The 24,777-nt window shown below is 38.3% G+C and overlaps 1 protein-coding gene across 13 annotated transcripts in view; it reads left to right on the forward strand.

Moving 5' to 3' along the window:
* UNKL (unk like zinc finger) overlaps positions 1-24,777 on the forward strand; it is a 53,783-nt gene that overhangs the window by 15,416 nt on the left and 13,590 nt on the right. For 5 of the 13 annotated variants that reach the window (XM_074918932.1, XM_074918933.1, XM_074918939.1 and 2 more), the window contains 5 exons: positions 1,935-2,019; positions 6,499-6,653; positions 14,628-14,816; positions 16,966-17,028; positions 22,699-22,864. In XM_074918932.1, the coding sequence (XP_074775033.1) occupies positions 1,935-2,019; positions 6,499-6,653; positions 14,628-14,816; positions 16,966-17,028; positions 22,699-22,864 (658 nt within the window). The other 8 variants (XM_074918942.1, XM_074918941.1, XM_074918943.1 and 5 more) reach the window with 5 other exon arrangements.

A 24,777-nucleotide genomic window follows, 5' to 3' on the forward strand; every position in this document is an offset into this window, starting at 1 on the left:
TATCGTCTCTTACTGGATGTTTTAATCTACTTGTTCTTTACCAAATTCAGATAAAGAATATTGTCATTGCCTCTTGGCTTAGTGACTATTATTTTGAAAATCTCTTGGTTATCACATTCAGGAATAGCTTGATTCTACTGTTAATACATAGCAGCCGTGTTCTTGTCTATAGCTGGGAAGTTAGTCTTCTGTAATGATTTAGTTCTTTGAGTTTGCTGTCTGTCTTGTAATATCAGTATGTGTAGATGATGTGGCCATCTCCAGAATCAGTCTTTGAGGTGCAAGCTCTGCCACAATAGTATTTTGATACAGCTGCATTATCACTTCTTGTATCTGTAGCATGTACCAGAAGGCACTCTGCACCATCTGGGTAGCTCATAGGATCAGGAAGGCTATTTTTTGGCTAGGACCTCAAACTAAGACTGAACTTCCAATTACATCTTTTGTTGGAACCATTTGGAAGTCAGCTCTTCTCATTTTTTTTTTTTTTTTATTCTGCAACATTAGCGTCATGTATACAGCATTGGGGTTTTATATTTAACCAATAAACAGAGAACAGGAAAGAAAGGTAATGGGCCCAGCTTCATCTCCTAGTTTGAGTATAGTATCCACAAAAGACTACTTTGCTTTTTGCCATGTCTGTGATAACTCCTAATGAAACTGGTGGAAAGATCAGTCACGCTGTTCTGCTTGCTAAGGGTGTCATTTGGGTGAATAGTTGTCTACAGCGTGGATGTTTTCTCACTTTTTCAGTTCAAGGAAAAATTAATTATTTGGAGAGTGATAAGCAGCAGTAATAATTTTGTGATTTAGCATTTTTCTACAGTTTCTTGGATGATCTTTGTGTTATGCATGAACTAGTAATGAATATAGCAACTAAGTGTTCAGCCGCAATTCAAAATCACTTATGAGAGGGAAATTTATCTCAGATGCTTAAAATAGCTCTAAAATAAAGAGCTTACAGAACTAGTTGTTAATTTTTTTTTCAATACATAGTTTCATTTTTCATGTTTGCTTTAAGGTAGGAGTCCAAGGTAAACATTTTTTTACACAGCATATGCAAGTGCCAAAGAAGTGGCATTCTGAAATAAGAATTATTACTTACCGAGCCATGAATCACTCAACTGATGCTGAAAGCCAAAGAACACAGTACCAAGGTCTGGGGAACCAAAAAGATATCTCTGCTATTTGCCACAGACTTGCAAATCACCATAATTAATTTTCTAAAGAATCTATACGCTTTTAAATAAATTCTTAATATTGTTCTAATATGATAGCATGTCAGCTCCTCCTCCCAGCCTTGTGAGATCCAAAGATGATCAAGATCCCAGTGGAGCACTAAACTGAATCTGGATCTTACTAGGAACTTACATAATCATTACTGTCATGAACAGTCAGCATGACTTAAGTTCTTATGCACCCAGTCAGGTTAGAGAAAGATATTTGAATGTTAGTCTGATTTGAATATTAGAGGTGTCCTAATGAAGGAATTGTGTTGGAAAAAACATACTGTTTTGGTTTGGTTTTCAGCTGTGTAAGCCACTCTGCTACATATATTTCTCCTGCAAGATTTCTTAAAAGTGGTGTAAATTACTTTGAAAATTTTATTCCCAATGTTTGACTTGCTTCTATACAAAGTGGAAAACCAAAGCAGTTTAAACACTGCTTTTCTAAAATATTATTCTTCCTTATTATTTATTATTATACAGAAGAGGGATAAGATTGTCTTGTCTCAGGTTTACTTTTCTTAAAATTCTGCTCTTCAATTTAATTTTAAAAACTTATGATAAGAACTGGATTTTTTGAGAAAACCATGTAATACATATTGTCAGTACATACTCAGAATTTTTCATTTAAACATTTTAAACTTGTCTAACTATTTTGTTGTTACATAACAAATATGTTTAGGTTAACCTCCCTTCTGTTTTGTTTAGATATATAAATCTACAAAGTGCAATGACATGCGCCAAACAGGTTACTGCCCACGTGGTCCATTTTGTGCATTTGCACATGTTGAAAGTAAGTAAGAGAACTGTTACTTTTTATCAGTGTTCATAAAAGTGAACCATCATTTCTAAGCATCAGTAACAGAAGTGACTTAACATAATGAATTTTAATGCATACATGACATTTGATGTCACTTGTTTTTAGAAATTTATTCCATGTTTTCTAATACCATAGTTTGCTATGGGAGCTTGCTACATTTGCATCAAATTTGCATCAACAGTAAAACAGGAGGTGCTTTTCATTACAAATGCAGCTTGTCCCTGTAACTTTTTGGGCTTGATTTGGCAATTTCTACATACACCCTTGACTTCTATAAAATATGTTAGCTGTCCTATTGAAACCTATAGTAAACTTCTCAGGTAAAAGTTGAAAATCCTTGCAAGTATTTGCAGAACTAGGGACTTAGCTAAACTGAAAAAGAACACAGAGAAAATGATATCAGCTGTCCTCTTCATAGCCCACTTTTATCTTCACTGCATTCAAACTGTTATATACAGAAAAAGGGAAGAGGGACCATTTGTTTCCAAGAGAGCACTCAATTCTTCGGTATGCATCTACACAGATTAATTCTGAGTATGCATCACCAGATTCTTTTTAATAGTAGTATCAATTTAGGTCACCCCTACACCCTTCCTGCGCTTCGGAACGTGAAGTGTGCAGTTGCTGCAACAACTATTCATGCCTTCTTTTCAGTTGTGATGCAAGGCAGAACTCGAAGCATTTCTACGTAACTGGTTTCTTACAGGTGATAAAATCTATTCTTTTTTGATTATGTAGTTTTTAACTTGATTATGTAATCAGTAAAACCTCACATTCTTCAAAAAGGAAAAAAAAAATAGAAAAGGGTCTTCTGCTGTTACCTTACTTTTTGCCTTCTACTTTTAGAGCTGGAAGAGGGATGAGAGACCCTACCAATTCTGGAAAGCTCCAAATATCTGCAATTCAGTAGTATTTATCTTATGATTCTGTAATGGTAACTAATAGTAGTCTCCTCTCTCTGTCTAACCTGTCCAGGCAAATATGATGTTCTGTACAACCATTTGTTGTGTCACTTGCCTTACCTTTCAGTGAATAGAGTCGTTCTTGCTGCCCATAGCTCTTCTTTCTGAGAATCTGTGGTATGATCAGTTTGTCTTTTATCTTCTGTGGAATGATAGGTTTTACTTTTCTGTCACTTTGTTACTCAAAGAGGAAGGAAAACTAACCTCTGGCATTTATTTCAAGAAGCCCATTATTCTAAGACCTAGCAATTTTTCAAAACATTACAGCATTTAAGTCAGTATTAGTTATTTCTTCACATCAAAAGTAGCTCACTGCCTTTGCTTTCATGCTGTTGGGGCTGTCTCCTAAATCTGGTCTTTCACTGTTTGCCAGTGTTGACAAGTACTTCTTTGACTTGGGGGAATCTGAAAAGACATGTTTTGTTACAGAAGTAATTTATGGCACTGGGTCTCGGATAGAAGTTTTTTCTTTCCTGAAACAGCTGAAAGAATATGATTTAAACAAATTCTCTGCAACCATGCAGCATGATATAATTGTGACATGCTAGAAAATTCCTGTGGGAGAAGACTACATTTTCTCTGTTTACTTCCTTAGAGCATACTGAATGCTGCCTCCCTTCTTGCCTTTCCAGCATGGAGAGTGTACAGGATAAACTCAGCAGAGCTCGTGGAGATGGAGTTCTTCTGAGACCCCATCATGATTTTTCTGTGTGTCTTGATCATTAGTATCTTTAATAGTCCAGTTGATACTGATTCCTGTGAGAGTAATCATCCTCGCAGAAAGCTCTCTCATTGACAATAGACAAGATTTTCATCTCTACGGAAGAGTTAAGCATTGCCCAGGCTAAAGATAAAGAGGGCCAAAGGACAGTCCAAATGTAACAATTTGCTGATGTTTTTCTCCCTAAGGGATATCTTTCTAACCTGTTGCTAATCCTTCTACCCCAGCCCTGTTCTTTCTTCTACTCTGTAGGATGAATTATTGTACTCTTTAAAGATCTCCAGAACTCCAGAAGAATTCCTGAGACTCTGAACATGTTAGCAGTGCTAACTGAGAAGCAGCAGCTTAATTTTCACATAGTTGCATTAGACAGAATTTTATGTCCATCCGACTTACATGGCTCAACCAGCATGCTCTGGAACTCTTTGGCTTGCATCCTCTGCAATGAAGACTGCATAAGCAGGAAATCTCAACAAATGAACTTGAAATCTTGCAACAGTGCCCACCCCCTGTCTCTGGTAGTCTGAAATTAGATGTTTGGTTACTATCAGCAAGAGTGCCTTTCTGCTCTTGGCAACATCCAAGGCTGTTCTTTTCTACGGTGCCAAGATTACAATTACGAAAAAATTTACTTGTGATTTCATGAAAGATGGAATTCCCCAGGCCAGACTTGGACTGACCATAGCAACTCTCATATTCATAATACCCAAGCTATATGGCTGAAAAAATTGTATTCCATAAAGAGTACAACCCTATTTCTGCATGGCATCCTACGCTACTGATACACCATCCCTGAAGCACCATTGCACTGGCATTAGACAGTTGAAGTTCTTTTTGAGGGCACAATCCTAATCTCCATGAGCTTCAGTGATTGCCATGAGATAGGCCACCACATGAGACTGTTGCAACCTCCTACAACAGCTATAGGTCTTCAAGAAAACATGGTTAGACTGGGGAAGGCTTACACTGTAGAATTTTTAACTTTTGTGCAGCTGGCCACAAACTATGATGTTCACTCTTGGAAGAAATTAGAATGATGTAGAAGCACATGTTTTGAATTTAATGTGTCTGACTTACTATCAATAAGCAGAATAGCAATAACTAATCATGCTATTCTCCCTGAATACCTTGAAAAGAGAAAGGAGAGGTTATTTCTCTTTTAAATGTGTGCAAACCAGTCTTATACCACCTTTTTAGGGTCATATGACTACTTGCACTCATTTATAGCATGTTAGACAAGTATGGTTGTGTCAGGGGAAAAAAATCTAATGAAGATTTAAGAGAGAGCATGAATCAGACAGTGCTTTTCCTATGACAGTGTGGGGGTTGACTGGACATGAGATGGCTGACTGGACTTGCTCTGGGCAAGCAGCTATACAATGAGATGGTATGTTAGTGAAAGTGAGAGTAAATTGCAGAAAGTCAGTGCATCTGTTTCTGTCTTCCCAACTGTTCTTTGCACTCATTTTCTAGGAGGAACCGAGGGGGTCTAGTGACATCATCTTTGCAATCCCTATAGTTTCTTTTTCTTTTTTTTGGTGTGGCTGGACTGAACTTGTGTGTATAGTTACTAGTAGCTTTTTCCTTTCTCTTTTGTGACCCACACCCCTACTTTTTTAATTTATACAATAGTGGAAATATTTGGTAAAGCATTGGACTGTATAGTAAGAAGGCCATGGTATTGTGGTAAGTCAAATGCTAGATAGAAAAACCCCACATCATCAGAAACAATCCTCAGCTATGCTATCTCCACTGAAGAGAGGTGTCCATGTATCTCATATTCTATTTACTACTGTGGCTTGTACTTTCATACACTCTATGAGAGCTACTTATTGTTTCTAGTAGAGAGAAATTTTTAAATTTTATTTTTAACTGTAGTTTATCAGTGCCCCTTTCAGAAATGCAATAGTGGCTAGAGATGAAAAAAATTGTGCTGTAGCTGTAGAATTATTAAAAGATTTTGTTTTAAGTCCTGACTTCCTTACTTTGATGTCTGCTGTGCATGGATGATGAGGTGAGGAATGTTATTAACTGTAGCTGCTTACTAAAGTAAACATTTTTTGTTAATTCATCATGTGCCTGTAAAACTAGAAGTCTAAATCTCCTTAAAATATTGCACATTTAATGCATCAAATATCTAAGATGTTTACTAGTTTAACAAAGTAGCCTTTGGAGAATTGTGAAGGAATTGTTCAGTCACCTTGAGCTGCATTTTCTGGGATGAGAATTAACAAGTTATTGGTCACAATTTATGTATAAGTTAATAATGAACTTTCTCAAAGGTAATTGTTCATTTTTAAGTTAAATACTACAAGTTCCATATTCTCTTCAGATTGTTTTATGATTAGATCAGTTGGTTCTAGACTGAAAAAAGAGAACAAAGAACCCTGGAATTAAGATGCCATTATTACCTTTTCAGTCAGAGTTCTAAAAATGTGTTTAAACCCTCGTGTGATAGAGATTCTGGAAAATAAAGCAAAATCTAGAATAGTTTAACTATATGAATTCCGATGTACTTTCCACCAGTTTTTGATGGAGCAAGTAAAGTAAGAGTATCACGTTTGTTAGTAGCCACAAGTACATAATGGTGAATTACATTATTCTTACTTTGCCTTTATGCTTATATTTGAAGAAAAAGAGAGAGATTTCTTGTGTGTGATTGATGTTTCCATGTGACAGGTGCTGTGTTTGGTACTAGGTATGTAACTGTTAAATTCACACAGCTAAGTATCAAATCTGTGTGTAATTTGTTGGGGATTCCTTCAACAGAGGACACCATGAATGTAGTCATACTGCAAACTGGTTGTCAATCAAAGCCAGGCGCTCACCTGTTTTCAGCAGACAGCATAGGAATTGCAAATGAATGGAGCAGCAGTCTTAACTCCACAAACAGCATTACAAATAGCAGTGGGCAGTCTGGAAATGTAAGTGTAAATAATTCTGGAAAAGTTACTAATTATAATCACTGTGCCAATATACAATGTTTATTTTACTTCTTAAATGTCTGTTTTTTATTTCTTTGTACTTCAGCAAAAGAGAAGAAAGCAACACTTAGAATAAATGTCAGGCAGTAATATTTAACTGGTACTGTAAGCCTAAATGGAATGTCTGCCCTTGGCACCAGATTTAACTATGTATTATTTGTGTTTTCTCTTCTTGTTTTTTGTCTTCAGATGCAATATTTTGAATGCTACAGTGAGGAACATCACTGTTAATCGAATATACAACTACAGGAGAGCTTAATTTACATATTTATCTTTTTTCTATAGGAGAGGTTTCATTCATGGAAGATCTTGCCTGATCACAGCCCTCTTCTCTGCCCTAATTTGTTAACATTAGGAATGAATCGATGTCCTACCTGAACATGCTTTATACTTAGAACTTCTTACAGTGGTGCAGTACATGTAGTGTGTTTGGTAGTAGAGAGGTGTTTGATTACAAGGGTGGTAAATGTAGTTTATATTAGCAAATGTTATCAGTTAAGGATGAGAGAGAGGAAGGGGAAAAATATATTGCAGAGCTTTTATTTTCTTCCTTTCAGTATCAGTTGGAATAGATCCTTTTGTTAGGTTTTATGTTTGTTGCAAAATAAGACAGTGACATCTCTCTTGTTCTCTCCTGACTTGCATTTTTCTTACCTCATTTGCAGCACAGTCATAAGTACGTACACATTTACTCCCAGAATTTTAACTTTTAGCTTTCCAGTGCTGTTGACCTATACTGTTTGGTTAGAAAACATATAAAAGGACATATTTTAAATAATGTTTAAAAGGAATCACCAATAAATAGTGCAGTTGTTAAAACTTCTGGGTTTCTTTATGTATCTTCATGTTACTGTCCTGTAGATCGGGAATAAAGATACCAGTATGCCTACATTTTATCTTAGATTCTCAGTACAGAAGTCTGCTCTATATGTGAAAAGGTTCTGAGAGAGGGTCTGCCTTTTTATTTAGGAAGATAATTTTCTTGTTGCTAAGGTTCTGAAGCTTTCATCAGAGACCCCTAAAAGCATCTCTTTTCCCAGAAGTTTCTTGCCCTTTCATGAATGATTTATGTACAGCTGAAAACACTTAAACTATTCTAATATGCCTTACATCTATGGGGAATCTGCTTCCATGGGTTTTTCTGTTAGCCATTAGGAGTCTGATGAACAGTGTGTACATTTTCCATCCCGTGCTTAGTGAGTCTCTGCCTGTACTACTGTTCAGGTGTGAAAAGGAAAAAGTTGCCCCTACTGCCTTCCCTCTACTTCAAGTGCTATTGCAAGTAGCCACCTTCTTTCTGATGCCTGATGAAATGTCTGACGAAATGTTCTCTCTTTCTTTCACTTGACTACTTAACCTGCAGCATTACTTGATGCACTTCCATTGTTTGTTTTTTTGAATATCCAGTTCTTGATTTTTCATTAGAAGGTTGGTCTGGTTTTCCATGTTTAATTATTGAGTTTTGTTGCTTGCTTGCTTTCACCTTCTCCATCTGCTGTAAATTGCTTAATTTTAGTATTTTAAGTAGTCAGTCTGTTTTCCTCCCTCCCCCCATTTTCCATATCCTAGCAACTTACTTACATTCACGGTTTGTGTTTTTGTCTCTGTTCCAATGAGCTGTCTGTCTTTCTGTCCCTTCTTTTGTCTTCATTCTCATCACTGTCACACACTGGCCCTCAGTAAACTTAATTTTAGTGGTTCTTATCATGATGTGAAATTAGACTTTCTATGCCTCTCTTCCTTTGTGGCTTCAAAACAAAATCTCCCTATTTATCTTCCAAAACTTCTTTCACATATGCTGTTATATCTAGTATGCTGGGAGAGTATCCTGCTGTTTTGTTTGCTTCTAGAGGAAAAGGATGATGTAAGAGACCTAAACTCAGTTCTCTGCTCAGTCAAAACATACCTCTTTGACTGCGAGCAAGTTGCTTAGGTCCCCATTTCTAGAATGTGGAAATGCTATTGCCTTATCTGTAAATGTTATTGGAAGAATGAGTCCATTGAGATTCTGTATGATCCAGATTGATAGCGAGGGAGACTGTATAACTGTTTTAAATATGTACCTTATCTCACCTATACTGTATTCTTATGTCTTCATCTAAGTTGCCTTGTCAGTTAGACTGTCACGAGTCATTCCTCTGTTGTATCTTTCCTTAACATTTCAGTCAGGAAATAGTCTATTCAGCCTTTTTTGGTGTTAGTTCAGTTTCCATGGAGAGCTTCTACATCTGTGTTTCTTTACCTCCATGTTCTGCCTTCTGTTTTGAAGCATCTAACATTATACTTTTGTCAGATCCTTTGCCTGATCTGTGATAGTACTGTTTTTCTACATTCTGCCTTTGCAGTTCCCTTTGCTTTATACTCCACCAGTTGTATCATCTAAATGTACTTAAACCTCCACAGTGCAGTTTACCCAGTATGGTGCAGTATTTCCCTTGACTGTAAGTTTTCATTTCAGATTAATACTACTTGTTTCTCCATACTTGCCATCGCCTCTTATCTTTCCATTTGTTGTGTTGCTCTACCAAGACCTAGATTGGCTTTCTTGGCATACCCATTTTTCTCACATTGCATCAGTGCGGTGAAGTGCCTTAAGTAAGATTTGGAGTCTTTGTATGCATTGTAGCAACACATTCACTCCTCTTTCACAGTCCTATGTGTCTTCTTTAGGAGCTGCATTTACACCAGCAACTTCTACTTTCAGCTCTTACTACTTATTCTTAACCATTGCTACTCTTGTGTGCTTTGTTCAGTGTCCTCTAATTGCCAGAAGGAACACTCCTTTTTACTCATTCTCCTACTGCTCTTTTTTTATGACATGTTTCTTTTCTTTCACTCTTTATTTAACTTTAAGAGGGTCTTATAATTTCTTCTGTTGTGTTGATAAAATTCATGTATCTGAACTTTTCAGTTATGGGAAACAATAGTAGACTAGTTTTCTTGAGTATTTCTGTGCAAACAAGTCTTGAAACAGCTTGATCCTTGTTTCAGATACATTGCTTGCACTGTTTAAACTGTGATGCCCTACTTGGTTAATGAAGTTCAGCATGTTACCACTTCTTCATGTTTACTCATCTTTCCATTGCTTATTGGATGTCCTTCCATGAATTTTCAGCTATGTAATGTTTAATCTTCCAATATACTATGCACCTCTTTTCCTCAGTCAAGGTAATCTCTCTGGCATATAGTCCTTTGCATTCTGTATATATGCATCATTCTCACCCATAAGCTTCTGCCTCACCTGAATTTCATCCCTTCATTTCAACTGTTCTCATTAATATCCTGCAATTTTATTGCAATTTAACATACCCACAAGGTCTTCTCCTATGTCTGTTTTTCTTATAGTGCATGAGAGTTGGATTAACTAGGCTTTCTCAGTGCGTGCAACCATAGTTGCTGCTTTATATGCTGGTTGATTTGAGCTTTTGAGTGTTACTGTATCAATACAAAATGTATATTCTTTTGAGTAACCTTTCAGCCAAAGAAAATGTCAAGAATCTTATCACCTCTCCTTAAAACATGCTCAGCTCACGCTTTAGGATTATACTGCTGAGCTTCTTCATACATCAGGTCTCTGTGTTACTGGTACCTAACTGTGGTGTACCTAAGAGGTGATGATACAGAGCAAAGGCCTGCTGTATGATAAAATTTGTCTGTAAATATTGGTCAAGTTTATGGCACTGCAAGATTAATAGGAAAACTTGCTGTTTATTCTGGAGATGAAATAGGAGATACATTAAAGGTTAATTGCGTTGGTCAGTAATGGAATATATATGTTAGCACTTGCAGGCGAAGAGCCTAGTTTCCCTTTAAAGAGTAAAAGGATAGAAATGTTTGCCATGATGTCACTATGCCCAGAGTTCATGATCTATTCAAAAGATTGTGTATTTGCATAGGATATATGTTGCTCATAATGGATGAAGACAAGATAACCTGCACCATCTTTGTTTTATCAAGTTTATCAAAGATGTGTAAGTACTTGTTCACACGTTTGAGTTAGCACAGTTAAGAAGTCATTGCTTGTCAGCTCAGTCACAGTAAAGATTGTGTGTCTTTTAGCTCATCCTGATTGTAGACTCAGTGGTAACATTCTGCTGCCTTCATTAAGCCCCAAGTTGTCTGTTTTACTTCCTAGCTAGGATGGCTTGACCATGTGCATATGATCAGTTACCACACTCATTTGGTAAATAATACTTTATTAAGCTGTGACAATGCAACTGAGTTTGATTACGTGTACATGATCTAAGTCTGAACACTGGTGATGAATTATACTTCCTTTACTGTGGAATTAGTCTTCTGAGACAGTGAGGGTTGTAGGAAGAAAGTAAGTTACTTGAGAACAAAATCAGTTTTGCAGCTTAGTTAAAAATGCTTACATGTTACCTCTTCCTGTCATCTTCCTCTCCACCCCCCACAACTGTAGGCAATTTAACAGTATGTTTAAAGCCACAAAATGTAACAGAAATCAAGAAACTCAAGAAGCTGCTGTTTTCATAGGAAATATAACTAGTTTTATAGGTGCATGTTTCCTTATTTTCTTTATAGAAGTTCAGCTGTAAGCAAAGGCCTATAGTAGGTGAGAACCAGGGGAAAGAATGTGTCACTGTTCTACATGCTCTTTTTCAAAGCAATTTAGCTGCAGTGAAGAGTAGTGACAAATGATTCCTTTGTAAGAATCTAAGAGGCCAAGGTCTGTGCAGTTACAACATTATGAGGGTGTGACCCTTGTTAAGGCAAGCTTGGCATCTTTCAACTTGCGGTGTGTCAGAAATGTTCAGGCATACTCCTATCACCTTGAGCAGACACAAAATTGGAAAAGTTCTTTTGTAACCCTGTGAAAGTGATAGGTAATCCGAAATACATCCAGCTGCAGTGTTTAGTTAAGCTTAAAAATGAATCTTTGAAGATTTACAGCTGAGCCTCTGTAAAGTGAGAAATGTCAGCAAGTACTGCTCTTTAATTAGACTAAATCCTTAGGGGTTGAACTGTGTTCTTCCTGTGCTTGTGTCTTTGACTACACAGCACAGATTTCCATTTTTAGGACAGACACATTCCTGAAGATCACTTAGATCTGTTGAGTCTCTTTATCCCACACTCAGAAAATCAAATGCCACAAATCTTAAATTAAATTTGTAGGGCAGTTTCCAAAGATCATGTTGAAGACTTCCTCCAGAGTTGAGCCAGCTGTATGAATTATAGCTTCTGTTGTTTGTGCTTCTGTCTCAATGAAGAAGAAAAAGTAATTAAAAAAAAAAGACTAACAATTGGTAATAGATTTTCCTAGTATCAGTAGTGCTGAGGATGGTTCATGCCAACACTGATAACAAAATCTAAATTCTGCAGTATCGAGGAACAAAAAGTAAGCATTGATAGTTTCCCTTTCTCCCTCTTGCACTCTTTTTTGTATTGTGTTGTATTGTAACCTCTTAATGCTTTCATCTGTATATGTATGTTAATGCTACCATTGATACCTGCTGTAACCAGAAGGATCATGGATGGCACCTTACGGTCTTATCTAATGGCCTATATACCTGATATCATCTGATCTTGACCAGTAACTCTGTACCCCAAGCCCAGTACTTGTGGGTGAACAAGGGCATCATTCCCCACTTATGGCTATGTTGTCTGCAGGTAGCCCTCCAGGACAAGTAAACCCTAATGGCTATCTTCCTTCCTCCCTCTTCCCCTGATCTTCATTTGGTCACACTGTAGGGGAGCAATCATGATGTACATCTTCCTGTGTCATAAAATAAACTGTGTTGCCTGCCGACCTGGAAGAGTGGACATGAAAGAGTCTGAGAAACATTCTGTGCAGATTAGAGAAGTCATCCTTAAACTGAGTCAGTAGCTTATCTAAATTAGTGTCTTACTTTGGATGTTAGTCTGCCTTCACTGTCTAGTTTTTTCGTCTTACATATCTGTCTGCTGCATTAAGCAGCCTCATGCTACCAGAAGTATGTTTTTAAGTGTACTTACAAGATGAAACTATGTTATTCATAAAAAGTTTTCAAAATCTTTTGATATGGAGCTGAATATTTTAGCATGTTTTTATTGACAAAAAAAAAAACCCACATTTTTTTTAATTTCACTTGAGAGCAATGGTTTTTTTCCTGGCAGTGTCCTTTTATTTTCTTTTTCTCTATAGAATAAAGAAAGGATTTCAGTACTTTAGAGATGAAAAAATATACAAAGTTAGCATCATCATGCACAGGGGCAATCTTCAGTTTTGGATTTAAAGGAAATGATAACAGAAAGAGAAACGTTGCATGTTGTAACAAGTGTGTGGTCAAAACATGAATTCTTCAGGCTTTGACTTCAGAAGGAATTTTTTCTGAGTAACCTTTGGCTATCAATTTAATTATTTTTGCTGTGATACCCAATCTTCTACTTCTGTCAGCTCTCAGGGTAATGTACATTTCAGACTGTTGTGTAGAGAAGCAGTCTTTGGATTTAAGGAGCAATATAATTACAGAATCCACACCGATAAGGTTCATGACAGGAGATTTTCTGTAGAGATAGGAGTGAGTGAATGCATAGGTAATAATCTTCAGTGAGTATAGGGCTTAATTTGTTGGAAGTGGTTTTTTTTCTGTCCAGGGTTAAGACCTCATCCAGGTTCATGTCTGTCCTCTACCTGATATAGAAGAATCTGAATCTGAAGTTCCTGCTGCTCAGGAGGGACATTCTGAAGTTACACTGTTCTGGGGAGAGAGCTGTCTCTTGTTAAAATGCTGATTTACTTATAATACTTCCCCATTCTTTGGAGTATGGAGTGAAATTAAGGGTTAGGGTTAACCTTAAATCGAGACTTTAACAGTAAACTGTATAGTTATTCTTGTTTGTCTGACTCAGTGTGTATTTTGTATTTAAACAACCCAAAACATCTTTGGCAGAATTTCATTCCATTATTGTATTGTCTAGTTTGGTTCCCTGGAGAGGTGGCAGATTCTGTTCCAAAACAAGCACAGAAGGGATTGAAATGTGCATCATCACTGAGTGTTTGTTCTCACCACTGGGCTGTTGGGCATAGATGTAGGATGGAATGTATTTTCATACTGCCTTTGTGTGAGTCTAGTTATAAATCTAGTTTACTTAAAAATGTAGAAACAAGCAATGATGCCCACAATTCCACCATTACTGTAGGATGCTGGAACCTGAGTTCATAAATTTCAGGTTGATCAGAATTGTGCTTTTAGCAAAAAAATTGCCCAGACCTACTTACAGATTGTACCTTCAGCTTAAGCCTTTTACTTTAGAAGTTTAAAACTCTCTGGAAAATGTACAGCAGAACTAAAAATGATAAATTCAGTAATGTTTTAAAATACTAAAATGATAATTTATTAATTAATAAACATTTAAATAGTTAAGAATCTCAGAAAACAGCCTTTTGAGATTTACAAACAAGCATTGAGATGCTTTTTGCCAAGATTCTACATGTCTTTTTCTTTTTTAACTGCTTGGCTGGATACAGATGAATTCTTTTTTAAAAGAGTGAAATGTTGTATAATGCTTGCATTAAACTGTAAATTAAGAAATATATGAACAAATGGAAATCAAGGTTGTCAGCAAGTATTCCTTTATTTTAAATTTATATCCGTTAACTAATCTCTGCCTGTGATTCATTTTGTGTGTAGGGACCAAACAAGGTTATATTCTGTTATTACAAATGCATCTCATCTTGAAATCTGTATTTTTACCGTAGCTCCATGTTATTTTTGTCATCTGCTACTTATTTAAGCTAATACCAAAAAAAAAAAATATATATATATAAATAAACCAAAGTTAGTGTTGTATTTACATAAGACTGAAGTTAATTTAGAATTTCAACTGATAGTGTTACAGAGGGAGACTGTAGCTGTGAACATAAAAAAAATATCATAGTGTGTATTAGACACTGTTTTCTGTCTTCTACAGATTTCCTGTTCTTCCAGTCCAACTGTAACATCAAGTTCTGGTAGCAGTAGTTCTTTATCACCCCTTGGACCTCTTTGTAGACAGAGATCATTAGCAAATGGAGTTTTGTGTTCTGAGTCTAGCACATCAGGTGTTTCTTCACCAACATCTAGCTATCCAAAAGCACCAGGTTTTGAACGAGAAGATCAGGTACGTGAATAATATCGGTCTAGAAGTACAAATGCAATCTTAAGTTAAATTAGATTCAGCAGAAAATGTCTGCCTTGTGTATCGGCACAGATTTTTGATAATTTAGGACACAGAGATTGAAACCCTCTTCTTTAGTGAGCTAAACTGCATCAAATTACTTTACAGTTGCCACAGGCCAAGAACAGTCATGCAAACAGTCACTGCAGCTCAGCTGACATGCAATAAATTCTAACTATGCAGAAATGTGATTGTCATTTTGAGCCCATGTTGCCAAGAACAGAGCAAGATAACGGGAAAAAAAATCATAACTAGACTTGGGTAGGAATCAGTTTTAATGATTGTTGAAAATTAATAGTGAAAAGATGCATTCATTTCTGGGTGTTGATACTATTTATGAGTTCCAATCTTTGATTTCAGTCTGTTTCTTCTCCCACCTGCAGCTGCCTCTCTCCCTGAACAAATTCATTGCTGAGACAGACATAGATGATAAAATATAACAAGACTTTTGAAGAGAAGGAGAGGTATCTGTAGCATTAACAATAAGAGGAGAATGGTTGAAATTGAAGTTGGTGAAGAGTTAAAATCCTTTAGTCAGGGGGTGGAGAGAAAACAGATAATGCTAGAGACAGTGGGAGAAGGGAAGACTGATATTTTTCAGGGACATGAAACAACTCTGTTGGTCTGCAAAAAAAAAGCTGAAAGCCCAGGATTTTCTTGTTAAAGCTAATTTTTTCTTGCTCTGTTATAATACTGGTTACAATTCTAAATTGTCAGAAAGGTGCTGTTTAGAAAAAGGAGCTCCAATGGCACATTTAAATAAGCTGCTGCCAAGCTGATTGGCCTTCTTGCAAACCTGTGACTTACCAGAATTGCGTTCTATAACCTGAGATGCACAGAGAAGTGCAGAAGTAAAAGACAACAGGAATGAAAGGAAGGAAAGTGGGTTTTGTAAATGGTAACTTCTTGTAGGTGATCACAACATCGTTACTCTGAAGTTCTCCTGGCAGGATTGCTTTCTTACATGTAGATGGTCAGACTATAGGTCAGAGCTGGTCATTGTGATAGAAAGATTTCTATCTCCCAGTATAGAGATCAAGTGATCATTGACCAAATGTCATGGAAGCAGGGCAGTTACAGTATCAAATGGCTGCTTTCTGGACATGAGGCAACAGTAATTGAGAAGTGATGTAACCGTTGGTGAAGGTCTATTTTGCTGGTTTGTGACTAATGTACCGCTACAAAGGATGTGTCTCAGCAGCAAAAACATCCTGTGCTTGCCTTTCCGTGGCCACATTGAACCTGTCTAGAGGGAAAGCAGTGATGGACTTTGCAACTGTTAAAAAAGCATCTAGAGCGGTGAGAGGCACATAAGAGGTGGAGAGTTGTTACTGCTAGGGAGCTTTCATTACAAGACAGATTAGGAATCTCCCAGAGAAAACAAGGAACAGACACAGTAAGACTACCCAAAGGCAGCAGAAAGAACTGATTTTTTTCCTAAGGAGACAGAGAGCACCTTCCAGAGTTTACTGTAATTCAGGAGATCACTGCAAATTACTGACCTGAAAAGAACAGAGATCCTTTGATCCTGCTCTGCAAGGACACAGTGGGCAGAGAAAAATTGCTTAGAACTCCCTTTTATTTAAGTATGCCTCACTTGTTTCAAAAGTTATTGTATTATAAAATGGTGTTCAGAGAAAATCTTCCCTTATATTTGATTTTTTTGTTGTTATTATTGTAGCATGATAATTTTAAGGGAAAATCTAGGCAGTTCCACTCAGACTTTTGGCTACCTCAGGCTTCTATCCCACCAGCCTCTTGGAGAAGTATTGCCCAGCTGGTGGGCATTTGGGACATGTTATTTCTGTCACAGCATAATACTAACATGGCTACTTAATTTTTGGACCAGAAATAACTTGCATGTACTCAGTTATGCATATAAGTGGAACAGTTTCAACTGCTGTTCCTTCTCCATGTAGATTTACTCTATGATCATTAAAATTTAATTCTCCATATGGGACTGCAGTGAAGGAAATGAAATCCGCCTGTTGAAGATGCCATTACAGAGATGCCACTGAGCCTTCATAAACTAATAATATATTTACAGCAGTGACTTACTAAGTTTATATATTAGAGATTTTTCTTCTTTCAGGCAAAGCATCGAAGCTTCCCCGCTGAGAGTCAGCAGAAAATAAATGAACAAGACAACAAGCAGGTATTGGCAAAAACTAAATGCTGTAAATATTTTGCCCTTTTTAATAATTTATTAATGCAGTATCAAAGTTATGTGGCACTTTACAACATAGTCTAAGGAAAATTTGTGCCCAGTGACAGGATAAGAAGCAACGGGCACAAACTGAAACACAGGAGGTTCCAGCTAAACTTATGGAAATACTTTTTTACTGTATGTGTGAGACGGAGCATTGGAACAGGTTGCCTAGAGAGGTTCTGGAGTCTCCCTCCTTGAAGTTATGCAGAAGCCATCTGGACATGGTCCTGGACAGCTGGCTCTAGGTTCTGTGAAAATGTACGATAGGTGTGTGCTGCAGGGAGTACCAGGGATGAGAAGAATATGAGGCAGTTTGAGGATGCGTTTGATTATAGCAACTCGATGGCACAGTTTTCATAGTGACATTTTGGATTAAGTTAATTTGTGAGTGAATTGATAAAATTTAAGGAAGGCCAGAAGGAAGATGACAGTACAGTTGTTCAAGTGTCACATGCTCAAAACTAGAAAAATAGTTAAAGTGACAGGAAAGAGGGCATAGCTTTGACCTGTCGTGAAGCTAATCGGGTGATAGAGGTCATTCTATATATGCAAAGACCTTAAAACTCTGCCATCTTTGCACTGCTAGAACAAAAACCCTGATGCTTTTTTAATGACTATGTCAGGATAAATGAGTTTCACCATTTGCCATTCATGCAGCCATACAGGAGTGTATAATCTAAAGTGGAGGATTAAAATGTATCTTACATTTAAAAAGCAGGAGGAGTGGTGCAGAATAAATAAGGGAAGAAAACAAGATAGACTTGGATCCTATGAGCTCTGTGCAGTAAAATGATAGCACATGAACCAATTTAAAAGTATACATTGTTTTTTTTCCCTTACATGGCTATAAATCAGTGAGAGTGGCAGCCATGGAAACTTTATAATTTTTTCGATTTGCCCTAAAAGGTAGACTTTCTACCTCTATTAATGTTTGTAACAGAGTAAATAGGACATACCTAGTTTAACATCTTTATCAACAACCTGATGGAGGAATCAAGTTTGCAGATAACATGAAATTGGTGGGACCAGTCAGTAGGGCTGGGCTGCCATTCAGAGAGACAGACTAGAGGAATAGGCCAACAAGATCTTTGTGAAATTCATTAAGGACAAGTGCAAAGTCCTGCACCTGAGAAGCAAGAACCTCTTGCAACAGTACAGGCTGAGAACAAGAACAAACTGGAAAGCAGCTCTGCGGGAAAGGACCCAAGGGTCTTTGTAGACAGCTAGCTGAATGTGAGCCAACAGTGTGCTCTGGCAGCAGAGGAGGCCCAACATCATCACAGGCTGTATTACCAGGAGCATGAAGTAGATCAGTGGATGGGGTTACCTTTCTGCTTAGCACTTGTTAGACCACATCTAGAATACTGCATCCAGTCCCGGGCTTACAGTACTGAATTAGGGCAAGCTTAGCACATGGCTGCCAAGATGATCAGGAGACTGGAGCACTTGCCTTGCAAGGAGAGGCTGAGGAAGCAGAGCTTGTGTATCCTGGAGAAAAGAAAGCTTCAGCAGGACCTAGTAGCAGCCTTCCAATACCTATGAGGTGGTCATCAAGAAAATGGAGCCAGCCTGCTCACAGTGGTGCGCGGTGGATGGACAAGAGTTGCTTAAGTTGAAACAAGAAGCTAAGAATGGGTATAAGGACAATTTTTTTCACCATGGGGAGAGTCAAGCAGTGGTTGCTGAGTGTGATTGTGCAGTCTCCATCCTTGGAGTTTTTCAAGACCAGGCTGGCCAGACACTGAATAACCTGATCTGACTTCATTAGCTGACGTAGCTCTGATCAGGAGGTTGGACTAGGTGACCTCCCAAAGTTCCTTCCAACCTGAATTTTCCTGTTATCCGGTGAGCTTAAGAATACTTAGTGAGTTGTTTTAATTCTCTTCTTTTTAAAAAAAAAGTGTTATTTAAACTCCATTTAATTAGAGCAGAGTGTATGAAATTCTGCTATGTAATTATAAAGCTGTTGACATCTTTTTTTAATAACCTTTCTATCCCGTCTCATTTCTGTTTATTTTGTCTCTCCATTCTGTTTAGATATCCTCCAGAATGGGAGTGTTAAAGTCACAGATAGGGTCAGTTTTGGTCTGTCAAAAAGTTTCAAAAGAAGGAAAGGAATCTTTTAGCTGCACAAGTGTATCTGTCTGTAGGTACTGAGTAGGACAAGGAGCTTGCTGTTTGTAAAGACTTTAGGGAGGAAGAAGAGACTAGTCTAGTAGATGTAGGTGTTTATGCTGGGGAGAAAGAGAACTAACTGAAGAAATCCATCAACTTTGTGTGTATGTGTGAAATTTCTTTACTTCCCTCTCACCAAGGGGCCTCAGCTTAAGATGAGGCGGGCCAAAAGGGTATATATTTTGAGTCTGATAATTTTTCAGTAATACAAAAAGCCTGTACTGCCTCTCCTACTTGTATTGACTTTGATGTCATGTTTCTCCCATGACAGGGTTCATGATCAGGCTTATAACCTAGGATTCCTACGCCTTGTCATGTTTTCCTTTTACTTTTTTAATTATACAGCTGTTTTTATGGTTTATTACGTAAATATTGCTGGTTCAGAGATTATTTTTTTTTTGGCTCAAACATTTATGAAAACGGAAAGCAGCAATGTTCCATTTAACATTTTGCATTGGGATATTAGAGAATGTTTTGTGAATTGGGTGTAAATTACAATATTGGAACAAAGTTTGGAAAAGCATATCATAGAATAATGGAATGGTTGAGCTTGGAAGGGACCTCTGTTGAAGTTAAACAATCTTCAGCACAAGGTCCTGCACCAGGGTCAGGAGAGTCCCCAGTATCAGTGCAGACTGGGTGAAGAATGGGTTGAGAGCAGCACTGCAGAAAAGGTCTAGGGGGTACTGATTGGTGAAAAATGAGCCAGCAACGTACACTTGCAGCCCAGAAAGCCAGTTATCTGGGGCTGATCAAAAGAAGTGTGTCCAGCAGGTCAAGAGAAGTGATTCTCCCCCTCTAGTCCTCTCTCGTGAGACCCCACCTGGAGTTCTGGCTCCAGCTCTGGGGTTCCTGTACAGTGAAGGTATGGACCTGTTAGAGTGGGTCTGGAGGAGGGATGTGAAAATGATCTGAGGGCTGGAACACCTCTGCTATGAAGGCAGACAGAGTTGGAGTTATTCAGCCTGGAAAAGAGAAAGCTCTAGGGAGATGTTATTGAGGCCTGCCAACACTTAAAAGGGGCTTATAAGAAAGACGGAGAAAGTTTTTTTTTTACCGGGGCCCATAGTGACAGGACAAGGGGCAACATTTTTAAACTGAGAGAGGGTAGATTTGGATTGGATACAGTGATGAAATTCTTTACTATGAGGATGGTGTGACACTGGAAGAGGTTTCCCAGAGCAGCTGTGGATGCCCCATCCCTGGAAGGGTTCAAGGTTGGGTTGGGTGGGGTTCGAGCATTCTTTCAAGCATTTTGTCTAGTGAAAGGTGTCCCTGTCCACAGCAGCGGGCTTGGACTAGATGATCTTTAAAGGTCCCTTCCAACCCAAACTGTTCAGTGATTCTCTGGAGGTCTGTCCCCTTGTCAATGCGGGGTCAGCTAGAGCAGGTTTCTCAGTGCCTTGTCTAGTAGAATTTTGATGTGCTGGGTCTCTGTGTGTGGCAGAGATCTTGGCAGCAGGGCTGAGGGTACAGTAGTGGCCCCCTCTGACCCCTCCGGCTCCAAGTCAGACCTGCCTCTGGCCAAGGCCGAGCCAGTTAGTGACCGTGGCTGTGCCTCTGCCATAACATGTTAGGAAGGGGAATCTGGTAGGGGGTTAGGGCTGGTAAGGAGAAGTTAGGCGAAGGACACCTGTGCAAACACCATTGTCAGTGGGAGGAAGGAGGACCAAGTGGGAGGGGTGTGCCGGAGCAGAGACACTCCCCCCACATTCCATGGTGAGACAGCAGGGCCACCCCCCTGCCACACGTGGAGGTCACCCCCTGCCACACGTGGAGGTCACCCGTGGAGCAGGCAGCTGCAGTTGAGTCCGGGACTCTGAGGGGAGGAGCCCCCACTGCTACAGTTCACACTGGAGGACTCAGACAGCAGGGCTGACCCACGCTGGAGCAGCATGGGAGCAGCTGCAGCCTGTGGGATGAACTCATGGCAGAGAGAGTTTGTGGAGGACTGTCTCCTGTGAGGGGGGAGCCATGTGGAGTAGGGGAAGAATGCAGGAGAGTGCTTCTCCCCTCCAGGAGGAAAGAGCAGCAGACTGACAAAAAAACCACAATCCCTGCCCCCTCTGCTGCTGGGGGGAGGAGGTAGACATTTGGGGAACAAAACTGAGGCCGGGAAGAAGGGAGGGGTGGAGGAGGTGTTTTCAAGATGTGGTAACACTTCTCACTGTCTCATTGTGTGTGTTGTTGGTTTTGTTAGCAGTTGAATTAATGTTATTTTTCTTCCTCTAAGGAGCCTGAGTCTGTCTTTTGCCTGTGACTATAATGAGTGAGTCATCCCTCTCTATCCTTACATCAGCTCCCAAGCCTCTTGCTTCGTTTTTTTCCTTCCCGGTGATGGTGGGAAAGGGGTGAGTGAGCAGCTGCGTGGTGCTCATTTGCCCTCTGGGCTCAAACCACAATATTTGAATACCTCCAAAAATGAAGGTTCCACAGCCTCTTTGGGTGACACATTCACGTGTATTGCCATCATCACAGTAAAAAATATTTTGTGTCTAAACAAAACTTTCTGTATTTCAGTTTGTGCCCATTTTAAAAAAAAATTACTCATTCTCGTGTTTGTTATTGGCCTCAGTCTTGCACTACATCTAACTTGGAAATAGAAATTTTCTGTGGTATTGGTAGAAATCAGCAGAATAGAAACTGCACAATCACTGCTTATCACACACAAGGCAATGAAAGCATGCATGGATTGATTCAGTCACAGTTAAATGTTGGTTTTAGTAACTAAAATATTGGAAGGAATAAATAAACAGTAAACAATAAAAGGAATTAATATACAGGAAACTCTTCACCAAGTCCCTGTAGACTTTGTGAAGTTATTTTTCCATTTAGAATGTTACTTGGTTACATATTGTTTGCATTTCTTACATTTTATAATTTAAATGCATGATTTGTATGAAAAAAAGTGTTCAGTTAGGAAGAAGTAGCACAGGTACAGGTCATTATATAACATGATACATGTGTCCAGTGTAGCCATGTTTCTTATCTGTCTAAATCGAAGACCAGTTTGTGCAGCAATTGCATCTAGATAAAATGAGCAACTTTGCAGATCAGAAAAAAGAATATAATTTGTGTATGAATGCATAGTGAAATGGTACAGTTCCTCAATAGGTATTTTCCTTTTGAAAAGGAGCATCAGACTTCTGCTAACTAATTATATTTGTAGAGCTTATTTGCAAGTATTTAAACACCTTTTTTCTGAAAGCAGAATTGCCTCAGCATGGTCATGATGTCCAGCCATGTAGGAGAAATGCACTTGCTGGTAAACGATAAAGAAAATTGTCCTAATCGATTTATTTAGAGGGTTCTTCTGGATTTCTTTCTGCTTGAAATAAAATAACTACTTTAAAAAAGGACATTCTGTTTATTTCATACCTACATACATCTGTGTAAGTGTGTTGTGTGTGTATACATATGTTGTTTGGGTTTTTTTAACAGAGTCATCTCAGTGTTTTTTCAGCAGTTAACCCACTTGCTTCAAGTATAACTTCCAGTCTGGCCTCCAGTGTTGGATCAGATAGTTCATCTCCTACAACTGTCTCTGCTGTCAGTGCCAAAGCTCTCACATTCTATTCTGGCAGTAACACAGTTGAATCGGTAATAGGTGAGTCTTAACATTTAATCTCTGATTGTGTGTGCTTTGTTGCATTATTCAAGTTCTTGTCTCAGCAAATGTTCAAAGAGCTTATTGGTAAAGACAGTAATGTACACACCTGCTTTATTATATGTAATTAAAAGCAATATCTGAAATTTAATTTAAAAGTGTTCACGCAAAATCATTATTTTTCACAGGGTCTCCAATGTGAATGTAGGAATGAGTGAATGGGACATGTAAACTGGAACTTTGGCATTGGTATTGGCCAGTGATTTAAAAAAGCATGTAAAACCTTCATAATGCAACTCACTATATTGTTAGAAGTAGAAGTACTGTCTCCTCAACTTACGTTGATGGGGTGATGAAATAGACTTTTTTTTTTTTTAATGTTGCCATAGAAGGTGCAATTACAGATCCTACTGTGTTCCCATGAAAATGGAAGAATTTTCTTTGGCGGACTAAATATTCTCCAGTCTGGTTGTCTGCATGTTCAGGGACAAAATCTTTTGTTCACGCTATGTGGGCCAGATCTGAAAGGTCGCAAAGAGGAGGAGCCCTTGCTTTCTGGGTGCACAAGACAGATTCTGGGAAATGCTTCCAAAATTTCTGTCATTAGGCCACAGGCTTTCCTATGCTTCCAACGAGCTAGGCTGTTTATGTGGAAAATGGTGAAAGGAGATAATTATTTCAATAATAATTAGACACTGGGAACTTCAAAACTGGTCATAGTACTCCTGCTGGATCTCACAGGTGCTGGACAGAGAGGAATAATCACTTCTCCCAACCTGCTGGCTACACTTTGACTGATGTAGACCAGTATTCTTTTAGCTTTTATTGCCACAGAACATGCTGAACAAGTCACTCATCAGAATTCCTAGATCTTTTTCTGCAGTGCTGCTTTCTGATCATTTGGCCCCCAGCTTGTACTCTTGCAAGGGATTGTTCCGTCCCATGTGCAGCAGCATTGTATTTTCCTTTTGTTAAACTTGATGAGGTTTCTGTCAGTCCAGTTCCCCAGCCTTTTGAGATCCCTCTGAACAGCAGTCCTGACATCAAGTGTATCAATAGCTCCCCTTAATTTAGTGTTATCCACAAACTCGTTGAAATTTGTGGCATTTTTGCACTAAATGTGGTTTATTCAGGAGTGTGTGTCAGGGAATGTTGTGATTTGAAAGATGATGTATTTCACATTCTGTGGTGTAAGTCACATGATCAGGGAGTTGCTGTGATTAGTTGGTGTACTTGAAGCTTTCTGTGTTTAAATCGATGTGTAGCAGCAACCAGGAGACTGCAGACAGTGAGTCAGCACTTCGGCACGGTAAGTTAGGCATTCACTCTTTTAATTTTTCTAGGAAAGAAATCTGTGCAGAATATAGGGATGAATCTTTTTCTGCAGTCTTACAAGTATGTATAGGTTGTTTTCCTTAAAGGCTTTTTTGATGATCTGTGTGTTAGAGCAGAAAATAAATTTTAAATTATTTTTAAATTTCAGAATTAGAACGAGCAGAATTTTAGTTTTTACTCTATGCAAATAATACCAGCTTATGATTAATATTTTAAGATATACTATGGAATGAAATCATGTTTTTGTCAAGATAAACACTGCTTCTCAAATAAGTAGAGGCTAGTTGGCTGTAACAAGTTACTTGCGTAAGAATAAAAACCACAGTCTAATTTCTGTATATTAGGTGTGCTAATTCAATATAATTATTAAATTGTGATATGCTGAACAAGTGTTGCAAAGTCGTTTAAACGGTCATATGCTGTTTCCCATGTCCCAGTGTGATAGTATTATTGAGCATAAGAGACTCTTGATTCTTTTGAGAGAGAGTATGCCTCTGCTGTCTATGGATGTTTTTCTACAACAGTTTTCAGTATGCTATGTTTGCTAACAGAATATGAATCATAAAATACATGTCTCA

Source organism: Athene noctua, chromosome 15 (assembly GCF_965140245.1).
Source record: "Athene noctua chromosome 15, bAthNoc1.hap1.1, whole genome shotgun sequence".
Taxonomy (NCBI): Eukaryota; Metazoa; Chordata; class Aves; order Strigiformes; family Strigidae; genus Athene; species Athene noctua.